This window comes from Watersipora subatra, chromosome 7 (genome assembly GCF_963576615.1).
Source record: "Watersipora subatra chromosome 7, tzWatSuba1.1, whole genome shotgun sequence".
Lineage (NCBI taxonomy): Eukaryota > Metazoa > Bryozoa > Gymnolaemata > Cheilostomatida > Watersiporidae > Watersipora > Watersipora subatra.
The window spans coordinates 15,210,319-15,238,248 of NC_088714.1; the positions used below are offsets into that span (position 1 = coordinate 15,210,319).

Genomic DNA, 27,930 nt, shown 5'->3' on the forward strand with positions numbered 1-27,930 from the left:
CCTCAAAGATACTAGCTAATGTTCTAATAACCGTACGAGCTGAAAATTCGCAGGAGGTAAATGCGCAGACACTTTAAAGCATTCTGATAACATTTCACAGAACGTTCCCAATGTTCCTACAATGTACCTTTCCACAACCTTTCATAACCTTTCTACAACATTTCATCCTTGTGCTATACTGTTGGTAAATGCACAAATGGTAATATGATATAATAGCAAAATTATTAATATAGAAAAGAGTTTAAATTAAGCTATAAAAACAACTTGCAAACTTTTTATTACAAACATACGCTATAACAAACACACTCTAATACTAAGCGCGTTCTAGTGGAACAAAGTCATTGTTGCAATATTTGTCATAAAGTGCAAAAATTGAACTTTGTAATGACCTTTGTTTTTTACATAAATCATTTAAAATTCAAATAATTTGCCTATAGTATTTTGTCTGTTTCTAAATTTGTAATAAAAAGTAAACAAAACTTTTAATTTGGTTCATTTTGTCTAATTTTAAATAATTTTTCATTATCAAAAGGGGACAACTTCAAAAAATGGAATATGCATTTCAGGCAAAAGCAGTAAAACTAAAGTTAATATATTTTTTAAGTTTTGTTGCCAGTGAATATATTAATCTATCGAAAAAAGTTCTAAAAGAGCCAGCAAACTTGCAAGAGTAAAATGTTACAATGGAAATGTTATTAAACAACATAAGAGAAAAATTGCCAAAACAGTATTGCAGCATTTATTTAATACTAGACATTATGTTGCACCATATAATGCTTCTTTTACATTGTAAAGCAATATTACATGTATATGGAAGCTTTAAGTCCAACCTTCTGGAGTAACTTACCCATAAATATTGCATGAACATTTATTTGCTGGTAAAAATGATGTTGCACCATAAGGTTTCAGTTACATTGCATGTCAATGCTATGAAAAGGCTTATGGTTAAACATTCAAAAGTAGCCTTCATAGAACTTTACTTGGAGATTCAACAAAAATGTTCTCTAACAACTTTATGATAATATTAGCAAAGTTTATTCTTGTTACGTTCTATAGAACGTTAGAACTATAAACCAGCACCAGCTCAACAAATGGTTCGCTGCTAACACAGCGCCAATTCATGTATATACATATAAATCATTCGTTGGTTATTTTTAGAATGCAGAGTTTAAGGTATTTGGGGACATTAATAAGCTGCGACAGTTCATTAGTGCATCAGTGCATCAGTGCCTATCATCAAGGTTAGTCAAAAGCCAGTACCAGCTCAAAGAATGATTCGCTGTCAACACAGTGGCTATCAGATAAATCACATAAAGATTTCTGCAACGGTGAACACAGCATATGTTTATGGTTGAGCACATTTTGTAGACATTCACTATATTTATCTAAATTGATACATGAATATAATTTCAAGTACGTCACATGATGGTGTAAGACTTTTTCGTTTATATAACTTTTTATGAATATATGTAAGCGCTCTTACTGCCTTGGTGGCTGCCACTAAATTGACTGGTGTAAAGAGAAAGTGACTGCCATTAGAGTGAATAGTGTGAAGATAAAGTGACTGTCATTAGAGTGACTGGTGTAAAGAGAAAGGGACCATTAACGAAATTAAAACAGTTTTTTCATTTGCTGCCAAAATGAGTATTTTCAATTTTAGACAGAGCTAAATATTCATCAAAAGAGACCTCCGTATTAACTTCTCTGCTAACTTGGTGTAATTCTTTTGGTAGAAATTTAATTCATCATTTAGCAGTAATTCACTTTTTATGGTTTGTATCAGTAAAAATGCTTTCTTGTTTACCAAGACTTCATTACCAAATAGACATGATACCCAAAAACTAGAAGTGCTGCCCAAATGAAATATTTTCATTTTTAAAATCTTTAGAAAGCTTGTTATTTTCTGATTAGTGTAACTTTTACTTTTAGCCATGCGAAAGCCATCCTTCAAAGATTGAACAGATGTTAGCTAAAGTACACAGGATGCTAATATGTGACAAATAAAGTTGAAGTTGGAGTTAAAAATAAAAATGCTACTGTTAATTGTTTACATCTCTAGTCTCTATAGTAATACATTTGCTATTTTACCTGAATGTGTAAATACATGTACTTTGATTAAAACAATCTGAAGAACTGACCATTCGACTCGCAAAAAACTATTTTGTCACAGCAAGGTCAGAGGCTTAATAAAGCCTAAAATTCATACACAGAGTTGATTACAAAAAAAATTGATAACGGTTTAAAAACTATGGCTTTGAATACAAGAATAATGGCTATGTAAATTTTTCTCTTACTAACAATAGATCTGCAATTATTAAACATCACAGAACATCACAGAACTTCCGCAGATCCTATAAAAGGAAATTGACTTTTTAAAATATGACTTTCAGATTGACAGTATCGTAAACTTTATTAAAATAAAATATTGAAGATCAGGAAGTAATGTAGAGCAGAGCTAAATGTGTAAAAAAAAGTAAGAAGTCAAGATGTTAGGTTTTAGACTCTGTATGGGCCTCACAGCCTTCAAACTGTAAACCCTGTTCATCCTGATACTAAATCTTTGCCAATTTAGAAACTAACATAAAGATTCTGAGAGTACAACAGGAGATGATATCTAACTCAGCAACTGTTTTATGATACTTGAACAAGAGTTAGACTAGAAGCCAACAAACAAATAAAAGTAAATTAGACTTTACCCTGACAGTTTAGATCAGAATATCAAACATGTATCTATAGTCCCGTTTATTAAGTTCTTAAGTGATTCAAGTATTAGCTTATCATTTTTTTAATCTTTTTTTTCTTTACTATAATAAGAGCCATGTTTGTCTGTCTGTTTGTCTGTCTGAAACCACGGTTAGAGGCTGAGAAAAAGATATCATCTATCGGGGTTTGAACTTGTGTTTATTATCAAAACAGTTATGTCTATCTCTATCTTTATATATATTTCTCAAACTTTGTCTTCTGTCTGTTTTCTGTATTTGGTATGCCCAGGTGTGGCGATTAAAACCTTAGATATAAAAATTCACATTATGATGGATTTGAACTCTTGTTGAACACGATCTCTGATTTGTAATCCAATTCTCTAATCACGAGACCGTGTAAGCTCTTGCGATATGCAGAACATACTACATGACATATACATCCTTTCGCATTTTCACACCAAAAGGACGTATTAATTGAAACTCTACCAACTCTTTTAGCTCTATGACATGCGATGCTTTTTCGTCCTTGCCATACTAGGGCTAATTTGTTTTTAGCAAAGCGGTACCAACAATAGATTCTCCCAAATTAAAAGTTGGCGATTTGTGTATTGATTATATACAATAGAACTTCGGTTCTTGACCAACTCAGTTTTCGACCAAGGATTTTGAGATTGGTTTGTCTCGGAGCTTAAAGATAAACTCGGTTCTCCATCAAAAAGGAACACGCGCATTGGAATTGGAACACAGCTCTAGAAACAGCATGGAAACATTCGTTAACAAACGAAGAAGCAATTTAGACTTCATATATTCTTTACAAAAAAGGAGGAACCATCTGGGACGATGTCTCCTTTACCGAAGAGATTTGCTAGGGAAATAACCCCTCCAGTCGAGTTTTGTTTTGGAGGATGATTCTCCTTCAAAGATGTGAAATAAACGTGCCATTGCTGTTTATATTTTATTTTTCCTACGATTTTTAATGTAACTGATCTGTTGCACTTTTTTGCTGTTTCATTATCAATTTCTGCATTTTTTGTTATTGTATCCGAACCTTTAATGTTTTTTGATGTTTTAGGAGCGAAACACACAAAATGTATGTTTTTGTTTTCTTTTTCCATCATCATAAATAGAAAAACTTTTATTAAAATTAAACACGATCTATATCTACCTGTTCTTTATTTATAGTATGCAGTGTACAGTACAGTTTATGGTGTAAAATGTAAGACACTTTACCGAAGTTGTTTTCTCGCCTTAGAACGGATTAAAATTTACATACATTTATTCGAAGAGGAAAAATCGTTTCAGATCGCGAACAACTCGGTTTTCTAACAGCTTTCTAGAATGGATTATGTTCGAGAACCGAGGTTCCATTGTACATTATTAAAAGATATTCGCCACCGATAATTATCAAATTTTAAACTTACAGTGGTTTGAAAACCTTTATAGTCGTTTTTATTTATTTATTAAACCTGCACAAAATCATTTCCTGATGATATGAGGTTTGAAAGTTACAGTTGTTTGCCAAAGTTTGAAAAGCTTTACAGCTATTTTCATTTTTTCTTTTAATTTATTTGAACTTCACAAAACACTTTTCTCATGATATGTTGTTTGAAAGTAAAAATGGAAAATGTTGTTATATGTTAAATACAAATCAATTTTCCGCCCAAACACTTTTTTATTACCCAGCCAACGCCGGGTAGCACATCTAGTACCTCTATATGTAATATAAATTGTCTTCATTTGTTGGTTTGTTTGCCTTCTATGCATTCTGAAACTATTGAGTGAATTTGGACCAAACTTTTGAATTGCAACTTTTATGGGTCCACAAATGGCTTCAGGTATATTGTTTAAGGGTAATGGAAATAGAGGCCTTTTAGGGGTAAAAACAGCATCACTGGAGTATGTATTTTACTGTCACTACTATAACATAAGCTGTAGTTGTCAGGTGTGAATGAATCTTTTGAAGTTAAACTTCAATGGGTTTAAGCATGGTTTAAAGATGTTGATGTCTTGGAGGACAGGATTGAAAAACTTTAGGTGGATAAACCTTATCAATTCAATGTCAACACTACAACTTGGGTCACAACTTTTACAACTTGGGCTGGGGAACTTAAATCAAACTTTTAAAAAGAACATTCTGTATGAGTAAGAAAGGTTTAAACATATTGAGGTGTAAGATGGAGTGGGTTCGAGTACCTCTATTAGCATTTGCTGACACTCCAATTGCTCAATTGCTGATACTCTAAGCAATTACTAGGAGTATCAGTAATTGTCAGTATTAAACTTCAACCAATTGTGAAATTTAAGTTAAATCCTAAAAAAGATAAGTTATTTAACATGAACCACAAGTTTACAGAAAGTTGATAAAAACAATATGTAACAAATAATCTGCAAGTAGTAAACTTGCTGTTCGCTTATGATTTCATAATCAAACTGCATTGTGTTAGATTTGCTCTAAAACCATTAGCCTAAGTAACTAAACAACAATTTTGTCTTCCAAACCAATAAAAATCTAATATACATTACAACTCCTCATGGATTAAACAAGACAAAATATAATATATTTGTTGATTTCAGATCATTATTATTTTGCTATGAAAATGTATAAATAAACTCAAATGTTGTTTATCATATTATTATCGAGCAGGATGTTTATTTTAGTTAAAATTAAAAACCTTTCTTCTCACCTTTTAGAACAATAAAAGCTATGCTAGGTTCTGTCATAAGTGCATTAAAAGTCAATTTTTCAGCAGAGGACAAACATTTGCTGAAATACATTCTACCAGATTCTCAGAGTATATTGAGCTTGAATGCGTCCTGAAAAGTGGTTAAGAGCCTTGAAAATATATGTAAGAAACAACTAATGCAAATCGCGATGTTTAGCACCACAAGAAACAGAATACATGTATTCTGCAAGTGAAGTAAATGAAGAAGTGTTTATTTGCACAAATCAAGCATGAACTTATTAAAAATCTTAATTAAACATACACATATATAATATTTTGCAAACATATTCAAAGCTGATGTACAATTTTACATCGAGAGAATAAAACAGCTCATATATGTCAGTCTATTTATGACATTAAAATGAAGTCTGTGTTAGGGCTTGCAAATAATAAAAATGTTAAAACTTCTCACAAACAAAGGCTGCAATCGATGCTGAGCATGGATAATCATCCCACTTGAAATTCTCTAAGTTGGACCCTGAAGAAGATCTGGTGTGGTCAAAAGTTTGAATGCAGTAGTTGTTTGCGTTTGGACTAGGTTGCACCTGTTCCCAGTCACCAAGAATTATATCTTTCTGGTCTCTACCAAACCACTGCCATTTTCCTCCAGTTTTCCTTCCTCCAATCCAAGCCCAGCTGCTCTTCCAATCTGTGAATATAACAGTGTACCACTTCACTACTGATTAAAAAGAGCTCTGAGTTGACCTCTGAATAATGCCTATGCTTTTGAGACCAAATCTTTACTTGTTGAATAACGATTTCACTATTTAATAACATTGTAAGAAGTAAAATTTTGTCTCAATTGATTTTTAGGCAGAAGATAGAATCAGCTACATATTATAAAGTTATTATAATATATTAAAACTTCATCGAGTTTGAGAGATGGATATTAGTAACAGAAACTGGTTTATGGATGCGCTCAATTAATATGATAGTCAAGGTTCAAATTTTAGTCAAAACACATACCTGGATCTGTCATTCTCAAGTTCTTGTACCAGTTGATGGATTCCACACAGTCAAGCACTGCTAGATATTCTCCAGCAGCTTCACAGAAGGCTTTAGCTGCGTACCAAGTTTTAGGTTGTCGAACAATACGTAAACAGCTGCAGGCAAATGGGTTGTAGGCGTAACCTGGTGGACAGGTTTTTCCAGCTGAAATGTTTATTTAAATAAGTGCAAGTTTTATGAACGACCTTTGAACTTTTCTAATTTTTTAATCAGGCATTAATGACAGCCTTATACTTACTGCAACTGCATTTGCAACAAGCGTTGACTTGAAGGCTGCAGACAACAGCAGCCAATACAAAGAGAGACATCATGTATGTCTTCATCTTCAATCTTTACCAGAATATCTTCAAATTCACTGTGAAAAGTCTTATATACGAGTTGAATCGATGACTAATTCCCGCAAATACATTGATAGAATCTAATTTAAACCATGCCAAATTGTGTATGTTACATCAAAGCTATTAACTATGGCTCTTTAGTGCTTCAGTGATTTCTAGACAAATAGATAACGATCAAAGTACAGACACCTTACCATATCTAGTAAGTGCTATTTCAAATCTTTCACAGGTCATTTGACATTGAAGATGAACTAAAGTTCATATCTGATTACCAACTTAAATTTAATTAAAAATAGATCAAACTCATTTGACAAGTATAATTAATCGTTTTCAAATTTTTTTGAGTCTATTTTAAAGAATTGATTACTATTTGTGTCATGCATTACATTTAAAAACATAACTTATCAGTTTACAAAGCTTAACTTATCAATGTTGATGAGAAACGGAGGTCCTAGCATTAATATTTTTAATGATTCCAATTGTGGTATATATTTATTTACTGCTAACAATATTTTGCAAAATTGAAATGCAAATTTGTACAAATATCATTTAAAATTATATATAAACTTTAGAAATATTAATAAACAGTATTATTTAATATACAACAAGCATTTAGATTAATTTCTATTAAATCATTCTATATCTGCATGGGTTACCGGAAATGCATAGATCAGATCTTGATGAAAAGTTGACAATTAGCTGCTCTGACTGTAGTGCTCCCTGAGTATATACTTAGTTTAAAGTTTTATGAGAAACAAAGTAATTTCTTAAATAAATAAAGAGGTTTTTATATGAAGAACTAAATTAACAAAAAAGACTACAAAGTGCAGAGATTAAAACGGCCAGATTTAATCTGGCTGATTTAATCTCAGATTTAACTTTAATCTGAACAATTAAAATTGTCCAGATTAAAATTTTTCGCAGCATTTGTTAAATGCTCTACCTTGCCTTTTGTTACTGCTTTTTTTAAAGGTTTCTCAAATTAGCAGTTGCCATTGATAAATTTCTTCTTCTTCAAAAGCTGCTAAGCTGACACCGATTATGATATTCCAAAGACAGCATGTGAAAAGTTATAGCATTCAAGTGTAGAAACTTAATCAGTATTAGTAAAACTGGAACCCTGGCACCCCCGGGTCTCATGATGCAATGTCAATTATGATAACTCTCTTCAGAAATATTCCAAAAAACATTTGTCAACCAAAGTAAATGTCATCAGTGTGAATTCCACTCAATGCAATTTTTTTTCCAACGCTGGCAGTCTCATCTGCCGTGAGAGATTATAATGTGCATTAAATATGTGCATAATTATTCTATGACACTGCAAGGTGGTCTAGTAGCGCTGTTGGTTGCGTATCTGTTGGTTGCGCATCAATTCACGAGTGTGAATTCCAAACAACGCATTCTTTTTTCCAACGCTTTTATCGTGACTTTGGACAGATCGACAGGCACGGCTCTTATTATAGCAATGATTACCCTTTTGTTTATACGAACCAAAACAGGCATTTATTGAGCTGTTGAAAAGAAAGTGCCAATTGTGCACCCGTCCTTTCAAGCGATCAAAAGGTTTATTACTTTGTAAGATTAGCCTCTAAAAATCTGTTATATACTCACATGCTAATGCTCATTGGTCCTTGACCTTTTCACATGCTTCCTGTTTACGGCATTAGGGCCGCTTTTACGTCAGTCGTGTTTATGTAGCCAATATGGCCTAATACGTTTAATAAAGAGTCTCACTTAATCCAAGCAATCTGATCCAAGTTAAAACAGATTGGCGACGAGGTTGTGTTTATCGGACTCTGTAACTACTACAGCGATGCCTGTTGGAAATTTGCAAGAATTTAAACCCGATGTTGAAGACTGGTCTACCTATAAAATGAGGCTTACCTCTTGGATGGTTATAAACGATATTACGGCGGCTGATAAGAAGAAGGCGTCTTTGATTGCTGTACTGGGCGGTGAGGCGGTACAGCTGCTGATCAACCTTTGTTCACCTGATCGTCTTGATGATCAGTCGTATGCCCAGTGTGTGACTTTGCTTGATGGACATTATGCTCGTAGAAACGAGGTAGCTGAGGCCTATGTTTTTGACACTCGCACACAGTCTGCTACTGAGTCAATCCCGGAGTTTGTTTTGGAGTTGAAGAGGTTCTCAACGCACTGTAACTTTAGCCCGTCTGACCAACTGGAGCAGAAGTTGCAAAATAGGCTTGTGGCAGGGGTGAGGTCTGACGCTATTCGTCAATCCCTAATCAGAGAGGGGCCAACTTTGACATGGGATGCGGCAGTCACTTTGGCCTCACAGATGGATGACTACCAGTCAAGCGCAATGGCTCAGCAGTCCAACAACCCTACAGCAGAAATCAAGACAACTCAGTCTGGCAGGAAAGGTCCAGCTGCTCAGAGGTTCCAGGTCCCCCAAAATTCAGCCCCTGGCCTGGGACCACCAGCAACCAAAGCTAAGTATCTTACTTCAAAATGTTGGAGATGTGGAAAATCCAATCATTCAGCTGACCAATGCAAGGTTTCGAGATGCTACTTGCCACAACTGTGGTCGACTCGGCCATATTAAGCCTATGTGCACCAGGAAATGAGCTCAAGCCAATACAACTCAAGCTAATGCTGCTCATGCTGCTGACCATGTCGAAGCTGAGCAAATGTGTTCTGATTTTGACAATGTTTCACTTGCACAAACCCTAAAAGCAGCAAATTCTCAGAATTCTAATCCTTATTGTGTTACTTTATCTGTGAACGGTGTCGATCTTGTCATGGAAATTGACACTGGTGCAACTGTTTCTTTGATCCCTTATGATGTGTACCAAAAACATTTTGCTAATGCTAAGCTTACTCCATCTGATATGCAATTCTGTAATTTCACTGGAGATATGGTGATGAGTGAGGGAAAATTCTTGGTGTCTGTCAAGCATTTTGGCCGGGCTAGACAGCTATGGCTGCATGTGCTGAGGGCGTCCCGCTTCACGCTGTTGAGAAAGGATTGGCTTAAGGAGTTACCCATTGACTGGCAATCGATCAAACTGGTAAGTTCACCGGTAAGTGGCCTGCACGAACTTCTTACGAAGTACTCTGATATCTTTAAGGGTCAAGGCGTTCTGAAAAGTGCACCGGCTACTCTTGAGTTGGTTGAGGGTGTCGTTCCCAAACGTTCTAAGCCTTATAGAGTGCCCATTGCGCTACAGCCTGCAGTAGATAAGGAGCTTGATCGTTTGGTTAGTGAGGGTGTTTTGGAACCAGTTGAGAGTAGTGATTGGGCTACTAGCCTGTTGTTTGTTCCTAAGCCGAATGGTTCAATTAGACCATGCGGGGATTTCAAATCGACTGTGAACCCTTTGCTCAAGGAGGTAGCACCACCTCAAATAAACATGGAGGACATACTTTGTGATTTGGCGGGTAACCAATACTTCTCAAACCTAGACTTCACACAAGCATACAATCAAATGGTCATAGACAAGAGTTCTCGAGATCTGTTGACCCTAGTTACTCATAAAGGGTTGTATTGATATACGAGACTACCATACGGCATTAAGACTGCACCGTCCTTGTGGCAACGAGCGGTTGAACGTCTGCTTAGTGGTATACAAGGTATTCATATATACTACGATGACATACTTGTGGCTGGGCATACTATTGAAGAGCATAATCAGAGGTTGGAGCTTGTGTTCCAGCGTATAGCGGAATATGGTCTAAAACTCAAGAAGTCTAAATGTTCTTTCCTAAAGTCGGAAGTGAATTACTTGGGTCACTGCATTAATGCTGAAGGTACAAGGCCAATCCCATCCAAGCTGGACACCATATTGAACACTGAAGCTCCGACTGACAAAGCTAAGGTGAGATCTTACCTAGGGCTTCTAAACTTTTATCGCCGTTATCTCCCAGACCTCGCGGGTACTGTGGCACCTTTAAATGCACTGCTTAGGGCTAGCACAAAATTTCATAGGTCCAAGGAGGAAAATGATGCTTTTGAGGCATCAAAATGCCTGTTGAAAGAAAGCAAGCTATTGGTTCACTATGACCCAAACTTGCCGGTTAAATTAACCTGCGACGCATCTAGAGTTGGGGTTGCAGCTGTACTCTCGCACACTGTTGATGGGGAAGATTGTCCGGTTCTGTTTGCGTCGTGGAAGTTGACTTCGGCTGAAGTTCTGTATCCTCAGATAGAGCGTGAGGGTCTTGCCATCATTTTTGGGATAGACAAGTTGAGGCACTATCTTTACGGTCGTGAATTTACTCTGGTAACTGACAATCAGGCTTTGAGCAGGATATTTGCTCCAAAACAGGGCCTGCCGGTTATGACAGCTGAGCGCATACAGCAATGGGCCCTAAAGCTCTCTGCTTACAATTATGATTTGGAGTGGCACCGCGGTGTTGAAAACAAAGCTGATTTCCTCTCCCGCTACCCTGGTCCAACGGTTGGTGGAAGTTTTGAGGGAGAGTCACAGGCATTTATTTTCAAGGTATCTGACCTTGGTCTTCCAGTTACGTCTTTGCAAGTGGCTAGGGCTACCAATAGAGATGTTTTGCTCGGTAAAGTGCTTGGTCTGGTGCAGAGTGGCTGGCCCCAGAAACTATGCCCAGCAGATGCTGATCTGTCATCGTACTTTGCTCGCAGGGACGAACTGTCTGTGATGTGTGGAGTGGTCATGTGGGGTACTCAAGTGGTGGTACCACAGTGTCTTAGAGGTAAGTTGCTGCAGGAACTTCATGAGGGGCATCTAGGTACTTCAAAAATGAAGTCAGTGGCCAGATCCTTCATGTGGTGGCCTGGTCTGGATAAGGACATTGAAAATGTCTCCAAGAGTTGTGAATCCTGCATGGAAATGAGCAATGATCCCAGTGCAACCACATCCCACTCCTGGTTGCCCACTATCAGCGCGTTCATGTTGATTATGCTGGTCCTATTGGGGGTTGCATGCTGTTTGTTGTGGTGGATTCGTTTTCGAAGTGGCCGGAGGTGGTAGTTACTAAATCCATGACAACAGAAAACACAATTGATATGCTCAGATCGCTGTTTGCCAGGTGGGGGGTGCCTGCGGAACTTGTCAGCGATAATGGTCCTCAATTTACTAGTGTAGAATTTCAGGCATTCATGGCTCATTTAGGCATCAAGCACAAGCGTGGTGCCCCATACCACCCGTCTACCAATGGTCTGGCTGAACGGTTTGTGCAAACTGTGAAGGGGGCCCTTAAAGCGTCTAGCGCTGATAGCGGAGGTGTACAATGCAACTTGGACAGGTTTTTATTGGCTTACCGTAATGCCTCCCACTCGATTACAGGAGAGAGTCCAGCACAGCTAATGCTGGGACGCCCATTGAGATCTAGGCTTGATTGTGTAAAACCTGAGGTTTTGTCGAAGCAGCGCCAGGGCCCTTGTCCAGGTAGTGTCGTGCGTGGGTTTGGCATAGGCTCTTCGGTGTGGGTGAGGTGTTACTTAGGAGCAGTGAAATGGAAGAAGGGTGTTATTGTTGACCAAATCGGTCCGCTCTGTTATTATGTTGAGGTAGATGGTAGGAGGTGGAAACGCCATATCGACCAACTCAAGAGTGGCACGGTAGGCACTGATATTGATTCAGCAGTCCATTTTGATATTGACTCCGATGTCAGGGTACCACCTCATTCAGGCCATTTACCATATGTTGCTCCTTCTAGACAATCTAATGCAGCTCCACAGCCAGTCCGCTCTTCTCAGGTGGAAGGGTTGCCCTTGCATGTGGAGCCTCAGCCTAGCACTACGTGTCCTGAAACTGTAAGTAATCCACATCCTTATACACCTGTCACCATATCGCCAGGACCTAGGCGCTCTAACAGGGTACGTAACGCTCTAAAGCGTTTGGACTTGTAAATACATTTAGCATGTTTCGCTTAACGTAATACTCATACTACTAGTCGTAGTTAGTTACTGTTTTACTCAGACTACTGATCATAGTTAGTTGCTGTTTTACTCATACTACTAGTCGCAGCTTAGTTACTGAGTGCTCTTTGTAAAGGGTGAATCTGTTATATACTCACATGCTAATGCTCATTGGTCCTTGACCTTTTCACGTGCTTCCTGTTTACGGCATTAGGGCCACTTTTACGTCAGTCATGTTTATGTAGCCAATATGGCCTAATACGTTTAATAAAGAGTCTCACTTAATCCAAGCAATCTTATCCAAGTTATAACAGCAAATGTATTACAATAGAGACTGCAGATGTAGAAAAATAACAGTAGCATTTTTATTTTTAACTCCAACTTCAACTTTATTTGTCACATATTATCATGCTGTGTACTTTAGCTGAAGTCTGTTCAGTCTTTGAAGGATGAATTTTACATGGCTCAAATTAAAAGTTACACTAACCAGAAAATAACTAGCTCTCAGAAAGTTCTAAAAAGTACTTTCAGCATTTGGCGGCATTTCTGGTTTTTGAGTATCAGGTCTTATTTGGCAATGAAGTTTTGATAAACAAAAAAGCATTTTTACTGATATGAACCATACAAAGCAAATTACTTCTAAATGATGAGTTAATTTTTTACCAAAACCAAATTTTGATGATTAAGCCCTGTCTAGAAATAAAATACTCATTTTGGCAACAAGTAAGAAAATTGCTTTAATTTTGTTGATGGTTACTTTCTCTTCACACGAAGTCAATCTAGTGGCAGCCACAAAGACAGTAAGAGCACTTACACGTACTTATAACAAGTTATATAAATGAAAAAGTCTTACACCATCATGTGACGTACTTGAAATTATATTCATGTATCAATTTAGACAACTATAATAAATATCTACAAGACGTGCTCAACCATAAAAATGTTCTGTATTCACTGCAGCAGAAGTCTTTATGTGATTTATCTAATAGCCGCTGTGTTGACAGGGACTCATTTTCGAGCTGCACTGGTTGTCAGTTAGTCTTGATGAAAAGCACTGATGCACTAATGAGCTGAAGCTGTTTATTAATTTTCTCTAAATACCTAAAACTCTTATAAATAATCAGCATAAATACGTATAATGTATACATCATACAATGTCTATAAACGGCAACCAAAGGGCAAAGAAACCAATCAAATTCTTAGGTTGGTACTTTCTGTAAGTCTTAACAGCATATTTTGCTCGATGGAACTCCTAATATTAAGTGTGAAATGTTTATTCTTTTTCCTCAGCACTACTCTGAAGATTTGAGTGTCCATCTTTTTATTCAAGTATTTGATGTATCCAATTCGTTTTGTCTCTAAAGCATTTCTGTACCTATAAACTTCCATTAATAATTTAGACCTCTGGTTGACACACGTACATACCCTTGAAATTTATAGCGGCCAAAATAGGCAGCTGGCATTCTATGGTAGAACCTTTTCTTGTTCAGCCACTCTTCTATCAGTACTCAAAATCTACCATAATCACCCAAATATAATGCTATTTTTCTTATTCCAAACTTCAACTTCAAAAGTTGGTGAGCAATATATTTGATATGTGAAAAATTATAAACTACAAAATCAAATTGCGTGTAAAGAGAAATCAAATTATGTAGGAAATTTTATTGGTACATTCACGATATTTTATTCATAAGCATTATATAAGGAAGGGCATTGAAAGTTTATGTAAATTTCAAAATGAACCAGACTAAAAGACAAACATACCAATTAGGCTGCACTCACTTATTAGGCAATATTTCTCTTAACTTGTTTGATAAAAACTTCATTGTAACATTTAACTTTTGCCAGCTAACAGATTTTTTAGAACTTTTTTGGTACCTTATTAAATACATTAACAACAGTTTTTTTTTAGAAATAAATTAACTTTAGTTTTACTACTTCTGCCAGAAATGCATAATCCATTTTTTTTAACTTGCCCCCTTTAATAATGAAACATTATTTAAAATTAGATGAAATGAAACAAATTAAAAACTTTATTTATTTTTTATTACAAATATAGCAACAAACAAAATACTATAGGCAAATTATGTTAACTTTAAATGTTTATGTTGAAAGATAAAAGATAAAATTTGTTAAAAATTTCAACTTTCGCAATTCACAACAAAATATCGCAAAAGTGAATAGGTTCCAGTAAAACGTTTTTGATATTAAAGCGCGTTTGTTATAGCATATGATTGTGATAAACACTTCACATGTGATTTTCATAGCTACATTTTGTATATTCTGATTGTATTTTATACTATTTACATATATATTACTATTATATCACACTAATATTTGTGCTCTTACCAACAGCATTGTGTGAAGAAGAAATGTTGTGGGAAGGTGCGTTCTGTGAAATGTTAACAGAATGTTTGAAAGTGTCTACACATCCTATTAAGTTTCAACTCGCAATGTTCTTGGAATGTTAACTAGTATCTTTGAGGCAACATCATGGAAGGAATGTTTGTAGAATATTATGTAACATTTTTCTAATATTGCGGAAATGTTGTGCAAGATCACTTGCAGAACATTCTACATAATTTCTGTTTAGAACGTTTTGCACAACATTGCTCAAACAATAAACACATGTCAACATGTTTTCTGGTTGCAGCATGACAAGCAAACGTTTTTTGGGATTTCCAGAACATCCCTGGAATATTCTAGGAATATAAAATGGTTATTTGGGATCATTGATAGCTTCTGATAATAAATATCTATATTTTAAAACTAACTTGAGAAAAAATAGTTATACTATTTTATAATATAAGTAGACAGAGTTATTAGCTTGTGGTTGTTGTCTGTAGTGTGCAGCATTGGAGTCATTACTTATTGCTGTAAGTGTCAAACTTTCTTCAAAAACATCCGGGTTATTTTCAGCTGCTTGTTCATTTATCGGGAACATAAAGCCTAGAATGAAGCTGAGGCTTATTATGAAGCAGCTGGAGAATATCTAGCTGTCCTCAACCCCGTGGAATCCATCAACTGGTACAATAACTTGAGAATGACAGATGCAGGTAGGTGCTCTTAATCCTGCATACATGTAATTGCGAATCTTATTTCAAGTAATCACAATCCAAGCAATGAGTCTTTAGAGGATTTATACCAGAAACTTCTCATAAATACTTTTGTGTCTATTATGGGTTGTGAATTGACTAAAACTCATCTCGTAATTGTATTGTAGATGTGTGCACGTACTTTCGTGTGTGCGTGCATGTGTCTGCGTGTGTGTGTGCGCGTGCATATGTATGCGCGTGCGTGTATGTGTGTGTGCATGTGTGCATTCGTGTGTGTGAGCATGCGTGTATGTGCATGTGCGTGTGTGCGAGCGTGTATGTACACATATTTCCTTTGATAATAAAACATCAGCTTAAACTGTGCGTATTAAAGAGACGTAATTTGCATAAGCATAATACAGATGAACTTACACAAAATTTTAGAAGATTTTATCAGAAGTTATCAGCACTTTCTTATAACTTGCAATTATTTGTTTCTGTCGGAAGTGATCTGACTGCCGGGATGCTTCAAGATAAAAATTGACAAAACTTGATGATGGCTAAAACGCTCCAAAAAATACGCGTGAAATGACATCACTAGTTGTTATTGTTGTGATAGTTAATATCGGCTATTGCATTCAAGTTGAAGCGCTACACGTTTCTATTCTGTCAGTCTCTTTGCAACTATAGATGTTATAATGACACTTTTGCCTCATTTGAACGTTAGAACCTTGATCAAGTTTTGTCAATTTTAATCGTAAAGCATCCTGGCAATCAGATCACCTCAAACATAAAAAACAATCACAAAAGAGAAATTCAAATACTTTGATTCTACTAATACTACTAAAATTCTGTGCGAGTTCATCTTCAAGTGCAGTTGCCGATTATGTATAACATATTATTACCGATTATGTATAACATATTATTGCCAATTATGTATAACATAATATTACCGATTATGTATAACATATTATTACCGATTATGTACAACATATTATTACTGATTATTTACAACATATTATTACCGATTATGTATAACATATTATTACCGATTATGTATAACATATTATTACCGATTATGTACAACATATTATTACTGATTATTTACAACATATTATTACCGATTATGTACAACATATTATTACTGATTATGTATAACATATTATTACCGATTATGTAGATCATATTATTACCGATTATGTACAACATATTATTACCGATTATGTACAACATATTATTACCGATTATGTATTACAAAAACATCAAGATGAACATTAAATAAAATCATGCATTATGCATTATTTTATCTTTGCCTAAAGACAAAAATGTTCATTTTGGTAACAAGTAAAAGAAACTGTTTAAATTTTGTTGATGGTCACTTTCTCTTCACACCAGTCAATCTAGTGGCAGTCAAAAAGGCAGTAAGAGCGCTTACATATATTCATAAAAAGTTATATGAATGAAGAAGTCTTACACAATCATGTGACGTACTTGAAATTATATTCATGTATCAATTTAGACAACTATAATAAATGTCTACAAAATGTGCTCAACCATAAACATATTCTGTATTCACTGCAGCAGAAATCTTTATGTGATTTATCTAATAGCCGCTGTGTTGACAGCGAATCATTTGTTGAGCTGGTGCTGGTTTTTAACTAACCTTGAAAAAGGGCACTGATGCACTAATGAACTGTAGAAGTTTAATAATGTCCCCAAATATCTAAACTCCCAAAAATAATCACCATAAATTCATATCTACATGTATATATTTGCATGAGGGTCAACCAATGTCTATAAATGGCAACCAAAGAACAAAGAAACCAATCAAGTTTTTAATTTTGTATTTTATGTAACATAAATTATACACATTTTGTTAAGTGCTCTAATTACTATACAATGACCCTTCATTTTTACAGTTAAGTAAAAAAGTGATAATACCCATAAAGCTTTGTGCTAAGTTTATGCTAGATTTAAGCGTTTCCCATTTTCACTGCTTCCTTGTTTCTGTGAATGACAGCATACTTTAGATCTTGATTGGACAATGCATGCAGTTTTTCAGATTTTTTATTCATTTTACTTTATGTACCACTCTGTGAAAACCATCAGCCCGTAGTGAAGTCTTACAGGGGTGTACATGCGTACTTCCTTAACCGATTCCAACAGTTTCAGTTTTTCACTGATGATAAGCACAAATTGTATTTGATTCACCAGATAATCATTTTGCTGCCATTTTCCAGTGCATCAAGAGTTGTAGGGAACCCTGAAATCACTTGTATGTCCAGAGCACAAAAAAGTAGTGAGCTACTGAAAAAAACAAAAGTTACATTGTGTACTTTCTTCATTGCAAGAAAATGTGCACACATTCAAGTGAGGTATAGCCTATTGGTAAATCAATTTTGTGTTGTTCGAGGAACATTTCTAAAAAGTTTAAGATAACTGAAACCACAGAAACTGATGCTCAAGTTGGCAAAGGGTCAGCATAAGTACAGCATAGGCCAGCATAAGTAAAGCATATGCAGCATAAGTAGAATTGTAGATTTGTCTCCTTGTAGTTGCAGTAAGGTTATTCCTTATGTTGCACATTCAAGTCACATATTAAACTTGCTAGTATCAGAGCTATTATATATTGAAATAAATCAAATAAATAAATGCATAAACTTTTGCTGTAAAGTTTTTATCAAAAATAATACTAGTCTTATTCCAGGTCTAATCGGATTTCAAGATGTTAAATTTAATTACAAATTGGAAAAGTGGCAAGAAATAGATTGGATTAAAGAATACAGGCAGAAGAGGTGGCAGCTTGGTCATAATAGGAAGGACTTAGTTCCCTATTTGCTACATTTGAATGTGCACAAATATAATCTATAGGATTTTATGTAGAAGCAATTTTAGAGGCTAATCTTACAAAGTAATAAACCTTTTGATCGCTTGAAAGGACGGGTGCACAATTGGCACTTTCTTTTCAACAGCTCAATAAATGCGTGTTTAGGTTTGTATAGACAACAAGGCAATCATTACTATAATAAGAGCCGTGCCTGTCGATCTGTCCGAAGTCACGCTAAAAGCGTTGGAAAAAATAATGCACATCACAGGCATTACACTTGGATGTCCAGATTTGCTGTCAGATACGCAACCAACAGCACCACTAAACCCTTTTGCAATGTCATAGAATAATTATGCACATATTTATTGCACATTATAATCTCTCACGGCAGATGGGACTGTCAGCGTTGGAACAAAAGATTGCATTGAGTGGAATTCGCACTCGTGACATTTACTTTGGTAGGCAAACGTTTTTTTGAATATTTCTGAAAAGAGTTATTATAATTGATGTTGCATCATGACACATGGAACTGCCAGGGTTCTAGTTTTCACTAATACTGATTAAGTTGCTACACTTGAATGCTGTAACTTTTCACATGCTATTGCGGCTATTGAACACAAAAAAACGTTATCAATGGCAACTGCTAATTTGAGAAACCTTTAAAAAAAGCAGTAAAAAAGGTAAAGTAGAGCATTTGAGAAATGCTGCAAAAAATTTAATTGTCCAGATCTGAGATTAAGCCATCAGATTTGTGAAGAGAGTTATTATAATTGATGTTGCATCATGACACACGGAACTGCCAGGGTTCTAGTTTTCACTAATATTGATTAAGTTGCTACACTTGAATGCTATAACTTTTAACAATCTGTTTTTAGAATATCATAATCGGTGTCAGCTTTGCAGCTTTCGAAGACAAAAAAATTTATCAATGGCAACTGCTAATTTGAGAAAGCTTTAAAAAAAGCAGTAAAAAAGGTAAGGTAGAGCATTTGAGAAATGCTGCAAAAATTGTAATCTGGACAATTTTAATTGTCCAGATTACAATTAAATCAGAGATTAAATCAGCCAGATTAAATCTGGCCATTTTAATCTCTGCACTTTGTATAGTATTTTTTGTTACTTTAGTTCTTTATATAAAAACCTTTTTATTTATTTATTTTATCTATTTAGGAAATTAATTGGTTTTTCATGAAGCTTTAAACTAAGTATATACTCAGGGAGCACTACAGTCAGAGCAGCTAATCGTCAACTTTTCATCAGGATCTGATCTATGCATTTCCGGTAACCCATGCAGATACAGAATGATTTAATAGAAGCTAACATAAATGATCTTGATTGGACAATGCATGCAGTTTTTCAGATTTTTTATTCATTTTACTTTATGTACCACTCTGTGAAAACCATCAGCCCGTAGTGAAGTCTTACAGGGGTGTACATGCGTACTTCCTTAACCGATTCCAACAGTTTCAGTTTTTCACTGGTGATAAGCACAAATTGTATTTGATTCACCAGATAATCATTTTGCTGCCATTTTCCAGTGCATCAAGAGTTGTAGGGAACCCTGAAGTCACTTGTATGTCCAGAGCACAAAAAAGTAGTGAGCTACTGAAAAAAACAAAAGTTACATTGTGTGCTTTCTTCATTGCAAGAGAGTGTGCACACATTCAAGTGAGGTATAGCCTTTTGGTAAATCAATTTTGGGTTGTTTGAGGAATATTTACTAAAAAGTTTAAGATAACTGAAACCACAGAAACTGATGCTTAAGTTGGCAAAGGGTCAGCATATGTACAGCATAAGTACAGCATAAGTAGAATTGTAGATTTGTCTCCCTTGTAGCTGCAGTAATTTTACTCCTGATGATGTACATTCAAGTCACATATTGTCACATAATCACATATCCACATAATGTATCGGAGCTATTATATATTGAAATAAATCAAATAAATAAATACATAAACTTTGGATGTAAAGTTTTTTATCAAAAATATTACTAGTCTTATTCCAGGTCTAATCAGATTTCAAGATGTTAAATTTAATTACAAATCTGAAAAGTGGCAAGAAATAGATTGGATTAAAGAACACAGGCAAAAGAGGTGGCAGCTTGGTTATAATAGGAAGGACCTACACATAGTTCTCTATTTGCTACAATTGAATATACACAAATATAATCTATAGGATTTATGTTGAAGCATTTTTAGAGGCTAATCTGACAAAGTAATAAACCTTTTGATCGCTTGAAAGGACGGGTGCACAATTGGCACTTTCTTTTCAACAGCTCAATAAATGCGTGTTTAGGTTTGTATAGACAACAAGGCAATCATTACTATAATAAGAGCCGTGCCTGTCGATCTGTCCGACGTCACGCTAAAAGTGTTGGAAAAAAGATTGCGTTGTTTGGAATTCACACTCGTGACATTTTGATTTTTTTCAATTCACACTCGTGAATTGATGCGCAACCAACAGATACGCAACCAACAGCGCCACTAGACCACCTTGCAGTGTCATAGAATAATTATGCACATATTTATTACACATTATAATCTCTCACGGCAGATGAGACTGCCAGCGTTGGAAAAAAGATTGCATTGAGTGGAATTCACACTCGTGACATTTACTTTGGTAGAAAAACGTTTTTTTGAATATTTCTGAAGATAGTTATTATAATTGATGTTGCATCATGACACACGGAACTGCCAGGGTTCCAGTTTGTACTAATACTCATTAAGTTCCTACACTGGAACGCTGTAACTTTTCACATGCTGTCTTTGGAATTTCATAATCGGTGTCAGCTTTGCAGCTTTTGAAGACAAACAAATCTATCAATGGCAACTGCTAATTTGAGAAACCTTTAAAAAAAGCAGTAAAAAAGGTAAGGTAGAGCATTTGAGAAATGCTGCAAAAAATTGTAATCTGGACAAATTTAATTGTCCAGATTAAAATTAAATCTGAGATTAAGCCATCAGATTTGTGAAGAGAGTTATTATAATTGATGTTGCATCATGACACACGGAACTGCCATGGTTCTAGTTTTCACTAATACTGATTAAGTTGCTACACTTGAATGCTATAACTTTTAACAAGCTGTTTTTAGAATATCATAATCGGTGTCAGCTTTGCAGCTTTCGAAGACAAAAAAATTTATCAATGGCAACTGCTAATTTGAGAAAGCTTTAAAAAAAGCAGTAAAAAAGGTAAGGTAGAGCATTTGAGAAATGCTGCAAAAATTGTAATCTGGACAATTTTAATTGTCCAGTTTACAATTAAATCTGAGACTAAATCAGCCAGATTAGAGAATCAAATTGTGTAGTAAATTTTATTGGTACATTCACGATATTTTATTCATAAGCATTATATAAGGAAGGGCATTGAAAGTTTATGTAAATTTCAAAATGAACCAGACTAAAACACAAACATACCAATTAGGCTCCACTCACTTATTAGGCATTGTTTCTCTTAACTTGTTTGATAAAAACTTCATTGTAACATTTAACTTTTGCCAGCTAACAGATTTTTTAGAACTTTTTTGGTACCTTATTAAATACATTAACAACAGTTTTTTTTAGAAATAAATTAACTTTAGTTTTACTACTTCTGCCAGAAATGCATAATCCATTTTTTTTAACTTGCCCCCTTTAATAATGAAACATTATTTAAAATTAGATGAAATGAAACAAATTAAAAACTTTATTTATTTTTTATTACAAATATAGCAACAAACAAAATACTATAGGCAAATTATGTTAACTTTAAATGTTTATGTTGAAAGATAAAAGATAAAATTTGTTAAAAATTTCAACTTTCGCAATTCACAACAAAATATCGCAAAAGTGAATAGGTTCCAGTAAAACGTTTTTGATATTAAAGCGCGTTTGTTATAGCATATGATTGTGATAAACACTTCACATGTGATTTTCATAGCTACATTTTGTATATTCTGATGGTATTTTATACTATTTACATATATATTACTATTATATCACACTAATATTTGTGCTCTTACCAACAGCATTGTGTGAAGAAGAAATGTTGTGGGAAGTTGCGTTCTGTGAAACGTTAACAGAATGTTTGAAAGTGTCTACACATCCTACTAAGTTTCAACTCGCAATGTTCTTGGAATGTTAACTAGTATCTTTGAGGCAACATCATGGAAGGAATGTTTGTAGAATATTATGTAAGATTTTTCTAATATTGCGGAAATGTTGTGCAAGACCACTTGCAGAACATTCTACATAATTTCTGTTTAGAACGTTTTGCACAACATTGCTCAAACAATAAACACATGTCAACATGTTTTCTGGTTGCAGCATGACAAGCAAACGTTTTTTGGGATTTCCAGAACATCCCTGGAATATTCTAGGAATATAAAATGGTTATTTGGGATCATTGATAGCTTCTGATAATAAATATCTATATTTTAAAACTAACTTGAAAAAAAAATTATACTATTTTATATAAGTAGACAGAGTTATTAGCTTGTGGTTGTTGCCTGTAGTGTGCAGCATTGGAGTCATTACTTATTGCTGTAAGTGTCAAACTTTCTTCAAAAAAATCCGTGTTATTTTCAGCTGTTTGCTCATTTATCGGGAACATAAAGCCTAGAATGAAGCTGAGGCTTATTATGAAGCAGCTGGAGAATATCTAGCTGTCCTCAACCCCGTGGAATCCATCAACTGGTACAATAACTTGAGAATGACAGATGCAGGTAGGTGCTCTTAATCCTGCATACATGTAATTGCGAATCTTATTTCAAGTAATCACAATCCAAGCAATGAGTCTTTAGAGGATTTATACCAGAAACTTCTCATAAATATTCTTGTGTCTATTATGGGTTGTGAATTGACTAAAACTCATCTTGTAATTGTATTGTAGATGTGTGCACGTACTTTCGTGTGTGCGTGCAAGTGTCTGCGTGTGTGTGTGCGCGTGCATATGTATGCGCGTGCGTGTATGTGTGTGTGCATGTGTGTATTCGTGTGTGTGAGCATGTGTGTATGTGCATGTGCGTGTGTGCGAGCGTGTATGTACACATATTTCCTTTGATAATAAGACATCAGCTTAAACTGTGCGTATTAAAGAGACTTAATTTGCATAAGCATAATACAGATGAACTTACACAAAATTTTAGAAGATTTTATCAGAAGTTATCAGCACTTTCTTATAACTTGCAATTGTTTTTTTCTGTCGGAAGTGATCTGACTACAGGGATGCTTCAAGTTAAAAATTGACAAAACTTGATGATGGCTAAAACGCTCCAAAAAATACGCGTGAAATGACATCACTAGTTGTTATTGTTGTGATAGTTGATATCGGCTATTGCATTCAAGTTGAAGTGCTACACGTTTCTATTCTGTCATTCTCTTTGCAAGTATAGATGTTATAATGACACTTTTGCCTCATTTGAACGTTAGAACCTTGATCAAGTTTTGTCAATTTTAATCGTAAAGCATCCTGGCAATCAGATCACCTCAAACATAAAAAACAATCACAAAAGAGAAATTCAAATACTTTGATTCTACTAATACTACTAAAATTCTGTGCGAGTTCATCTTCAAGTGCAGTTGCCGATTATGTATAACATATTATTACCGATTATGTATAACATATTATTGCCAATTATGTATAACATAATATTACCGATTATGTATAACATATTATTACCGATTATGTACAACATATTATTACTGATTATTTACAACATATTATTACCGATTATGTATAACATATTATTACCGATTATGTATAACATATTATTACCGATTATGTATTACATATTATTACCGATTATGTGTAACATATTATTACCGATTATGTATTACATATTATTACCGATTATGTATAACATATTATTACCGATTATATAGAACATATTATTACCGATTATGTATAACATATTATTACCGATTATGTATGACATATTATTACCGATTATGTATAACATATTATTACCGATTATGTATAACATATTATTACCGATTATATAGAACATATTATTACCGATTATGTATTACAAAACATCAAGATGAACATTAGTTAAAATCATGCATTATGCATTATTTTATCTTTGTCTAAAGACAAAAATGTTCATTTTGGTAACAAGTAAAAGAAACTGTTTAAATTTTGTTGACGGTTACTTTTTCTTCACACCAGTCAATCTAGTGGCAGCTACAAAGGCAATAAGAGCACTTACATGTACTTATTAAAAGTTATATAAATGAAAAAGTCTTACACCATCATGTGATATGCGTAGAAATGTGATCGTGTATCAATTTAGACAACTATAATAAATGTCTACAAAATGTGCTCAACCATAAACATATTCTGTATTCACTGCAGCAGAAATCTTTATGTGATTTATCTAATAGCCGCTGTGTTGACAGCGAATCATTTGTTGAGCTGGTGCTGGTTTTTAACTAACCTTGAAAAAGGGCACTGATGCACTAATGAACTGTAGAAGTTTAATAATGTCCCCAAATATCTAAACTCCCAAAAATAATCACCATAAATTCATATCTACATGTATATATTTGCATGAGGGTCAACCAATGTCTATAAATGGCAACCAAAAAACAAAGAAACCAATCAAGTTTTTAATTTTGTATTTTATGTAACATAAATTATACACATTTTGTTAAGTGCTCTAATTACTATACAATGACCCTTCATTTTTACAGTTAAGTAAAAAAGTGATAATACCCATAAAGCTTTGTGCTAAGTTTATGCTAGATTTAAGCGTTTCCCATTTTCACTGCTTCCTTGTTTCTGTGAATGACAGCATATTTTAGACCTTGATTGGACAATGCATGCAGTTTTTCAGATTTTTTATTCATTTTACTTTATGTACCACTCTGTGAAAACCATCAGCCCGTAGTGAAGTCTTACAGGGGTGTACATGCGTACTTCCTTAACCGATTCCAACAGTTTCAGTTTTTCACTGGTGATAAGCACAAATTGTATTTGATTCACCAGATAATCATTTTGCTGCCATTTTCCAGTGCATCAAGAGTTGCAGGGAACCCTGAAGTCACTTGTATGTCCAGAGCACAAAAAAGTAGTGAGCTACTGAAAAAAACAAAAGTTACATTGTGTACTTTCTTCATTGCAAGAAAATGTGCACACATTCAAGTGAGGTATAGCCTATTGGTAAATCAATTTTGTGTTGTTCGAGGAATATTTCTAAAAAGTTTAAGATAACTGAAGCCACAGAAACTGATGCTCAAGTTGGCAAAGGGTCAGCATAAGTACAGCATAAGTAAAGCATATGCAGCATAAGTAGAATTGTAGATTTGTCTCCTTGTAGTTGCAGTAAGGTTATTCCTTATGTTGCACATTCAAGTCACATATTAAACTTGCTAGTATCAGAGCTATTATATATTGAAATAAATCAAATAAATAAATGCATAAACTCTTGCTGTAAAGTTTTTATCAAAAATAATACTAGTCTTATTCCAGGTCTAATCGGATTTCAAGATGTTAAATTTAATTACAAATAGGAAAAGTGGCAAGAAATAGATTGGATTAAAGAATACAGGCAGAAGAGGTGGCAGTTTGGTCATAATAGGAAGGACCTACACATAGTTCTCTATTTGCTACAATTGAATATACACAAATATAATCTATAGGATTTATGTTGAAGCAATTTTAGAGGCTAATCTGACAAAGTAATAAACCTTTTGATCGCTTGAAAGGACGGGTGCACAATTGGCACTTTCTTTTCAACAGCTCAATAAATACGTGTTTAGGTTTGTATAGACAACAAGGCAATCATTACTATAATAAGAGCCGTGCCTGTCGATCTGTCCCAAGTCACGCTAAAAGCGTTGGAAAAAATAATGCACATCACAGGCATTACACTTGGATGTCCAGATTTGCTGCCAGATACGCAACCAACAGCGCCACTAAACCCTTTTGCAATGTCATAGAATAATTATGCACATATTTATTGCACATTATAATCTCTCACGGCAGATGGGACTGTCAGCGTTGGAACAAAAGATTGCATTGAGTGGAATTCGCACTCGTGACATTTACTTTGGTAGGCAAACGTTTTTTTGAATATTTCTGAAAAGAGTTATTATAATTGATGTTGCATCATGACACATGGAACTGCCAGGGTTCTAGTTTTCACTAATACTGATTAAGTTGCTACACTTGAATGCTGTAACTTTTCACATGCTATTGCGGCTATTGAACACAAAAAAACGTTATCAATGGCAACTGCTAATTTGAGAAACCTTTAAAAAAGCAGTAAAAAAGGTAAGGTAGAGCATTTGAGAAATGCTGCAAAAAATTTAATTGTCCAGATCTGAGATTAAGCCATCAGATTTGTGAAGAGAGTTATTATAATTGATGTTGCATCATGACACACGGAACTGCCAGGGTTCTAGTTTTCACTAATATTGATTAAGTTGCTACACTTGAATGCTATAACTTTTAACAAGCTGTTTTTAAAATATCATAATCGGTGTCAGCTTTGCAGCTTTCGAAGACAAAAAAATTTATCAATGGCAACTGCTAATTTGAGAAAGCTTTAAAAAAAGCAGTAAAAAAGGTAAGGTAGAGCATTTGAGAAATGCTGCAAAAATTGTAATCTGGACAATTTTAATTGTCCAGATTACAATTAAATCTGAGATTAAATCAGCCAGATTAAAGCTGGCCATTTTAATCTCTGCACTTTGTATAGTATTTTTTGTTACTTTAGTTCTTTATATAAAAACCTTTTTATTTATTAATTTTATCTATTTAGGAAATTAATTGGTTTTTCATAAAGCTTTAAACTAAGTATATACTCAGGGAGCACTACAGTCAGAGCTGCTAATCGTCAACTTTTCATCAGGATCTGATCTATGCATTTCCGGTAACCCATGCAGATACAGAATGATTTAATAGAAGCTAACATAAATGATCTTGATTGGACAATGCATGCAGTTTTTCAGATTTTTTATTCATTTTACTTTATGTACCACTCTGTGAAAACCATCAGCCCGTAGTGAAGTCTTACAGGGGTGTACATGCGTACTTCCTTAACCGATTCCAACAGTTTCAGTTTTTCACTGGTGATAAGCACAAATTGTATTTGATTCACCAGATAATCATTTTGCTGCCATTTTCCAGTGCATCAAGAGTTGTAGGGAACCCTGAAGTCACTTGTATGTCCAGAGCACAAAAAAGTAGTGAGCTACTGAAAAAAACAAAAGTTACATTGTGTGCTTTCTTCATTGCAAGAGAGTGTGCACACATTCAAGTGAGGTATAGCCTTTTGGTAAATCAATTTTGTGTTGTTTGAGGAATATTTACTAAAAAGTTTAAGATAACTAAAACCACAGAAACTGATGCTTAAGTTGGCAAAGGGTCAGCATATGTACAGCATAAGTACAGCATAAGTAGAATTGTAGATTTGTCTCCCTTGTAGCTGCAGTAATTTTACTCCTCATGAT

At 34.7% G+C, this 27,930-nt stretch overlaps 3 protein-coding genes across 3 annotated transcripts; 1 reads left to right on the forward strand and 2 right to left on the reverse strand.

The window, feature by feature from the left end:
- Window positions 1-5,744: 5,744 nt before the first annotated feature.
- Window positions 5,745-6,756, reverse strand: LOC137400455 (P-selectin-like). The gene is made up of 3 exons (XM_068086779.1): window positions 6,672-6,756; window positions 6,392-6,577; window positions 5,745-6,074 (listed from the first exon to the last, which is right to left on the reverse strand). Exons 1-3 carry the CDS (start codon window positions 6,754-6,756, stop codon window positions 5,824-5,826), a joined length of 522 nt encoding a protein of 173 aa, XP_067942880.1. The 3' UTR covers window positions 5,745-5,823.
- A 1,828-nt stretch (window positions 6,757-8,584) lies between these two features.
- LOC137400456 (uncharacterized) lies at window positions 8,585-9,340 on the forward strand. Its single transcript, XM_068086781.1, has one exon. It carries the CDS (start codon window positions 8,585-8,587, stop codon window positions 9,338-9,340), a length of 756 nt encoding a protein of 251 aa, XP_067942882.1.
- A 7,358-nt stretch (window positions 9,341-16,698) lies between these two features.
- Window positions 16,699-24,152, reverse strand: LOC137400457 (uncharacterized; the record flags this gene model as incomplete). The annotated part of the gene is made up of 3 exons (XM_068086782.1): window positions 16,699-16,758; window positions 20,622-20,638; window positions 24,083-24,152. Coding segments are annotated over 3 exons (147 nt in total), but the record flags the coding sequence as incomplete, so codon positions are not given.
- Window positions 24,153-27,930: the final 3,778 nt, after the last annotated feature.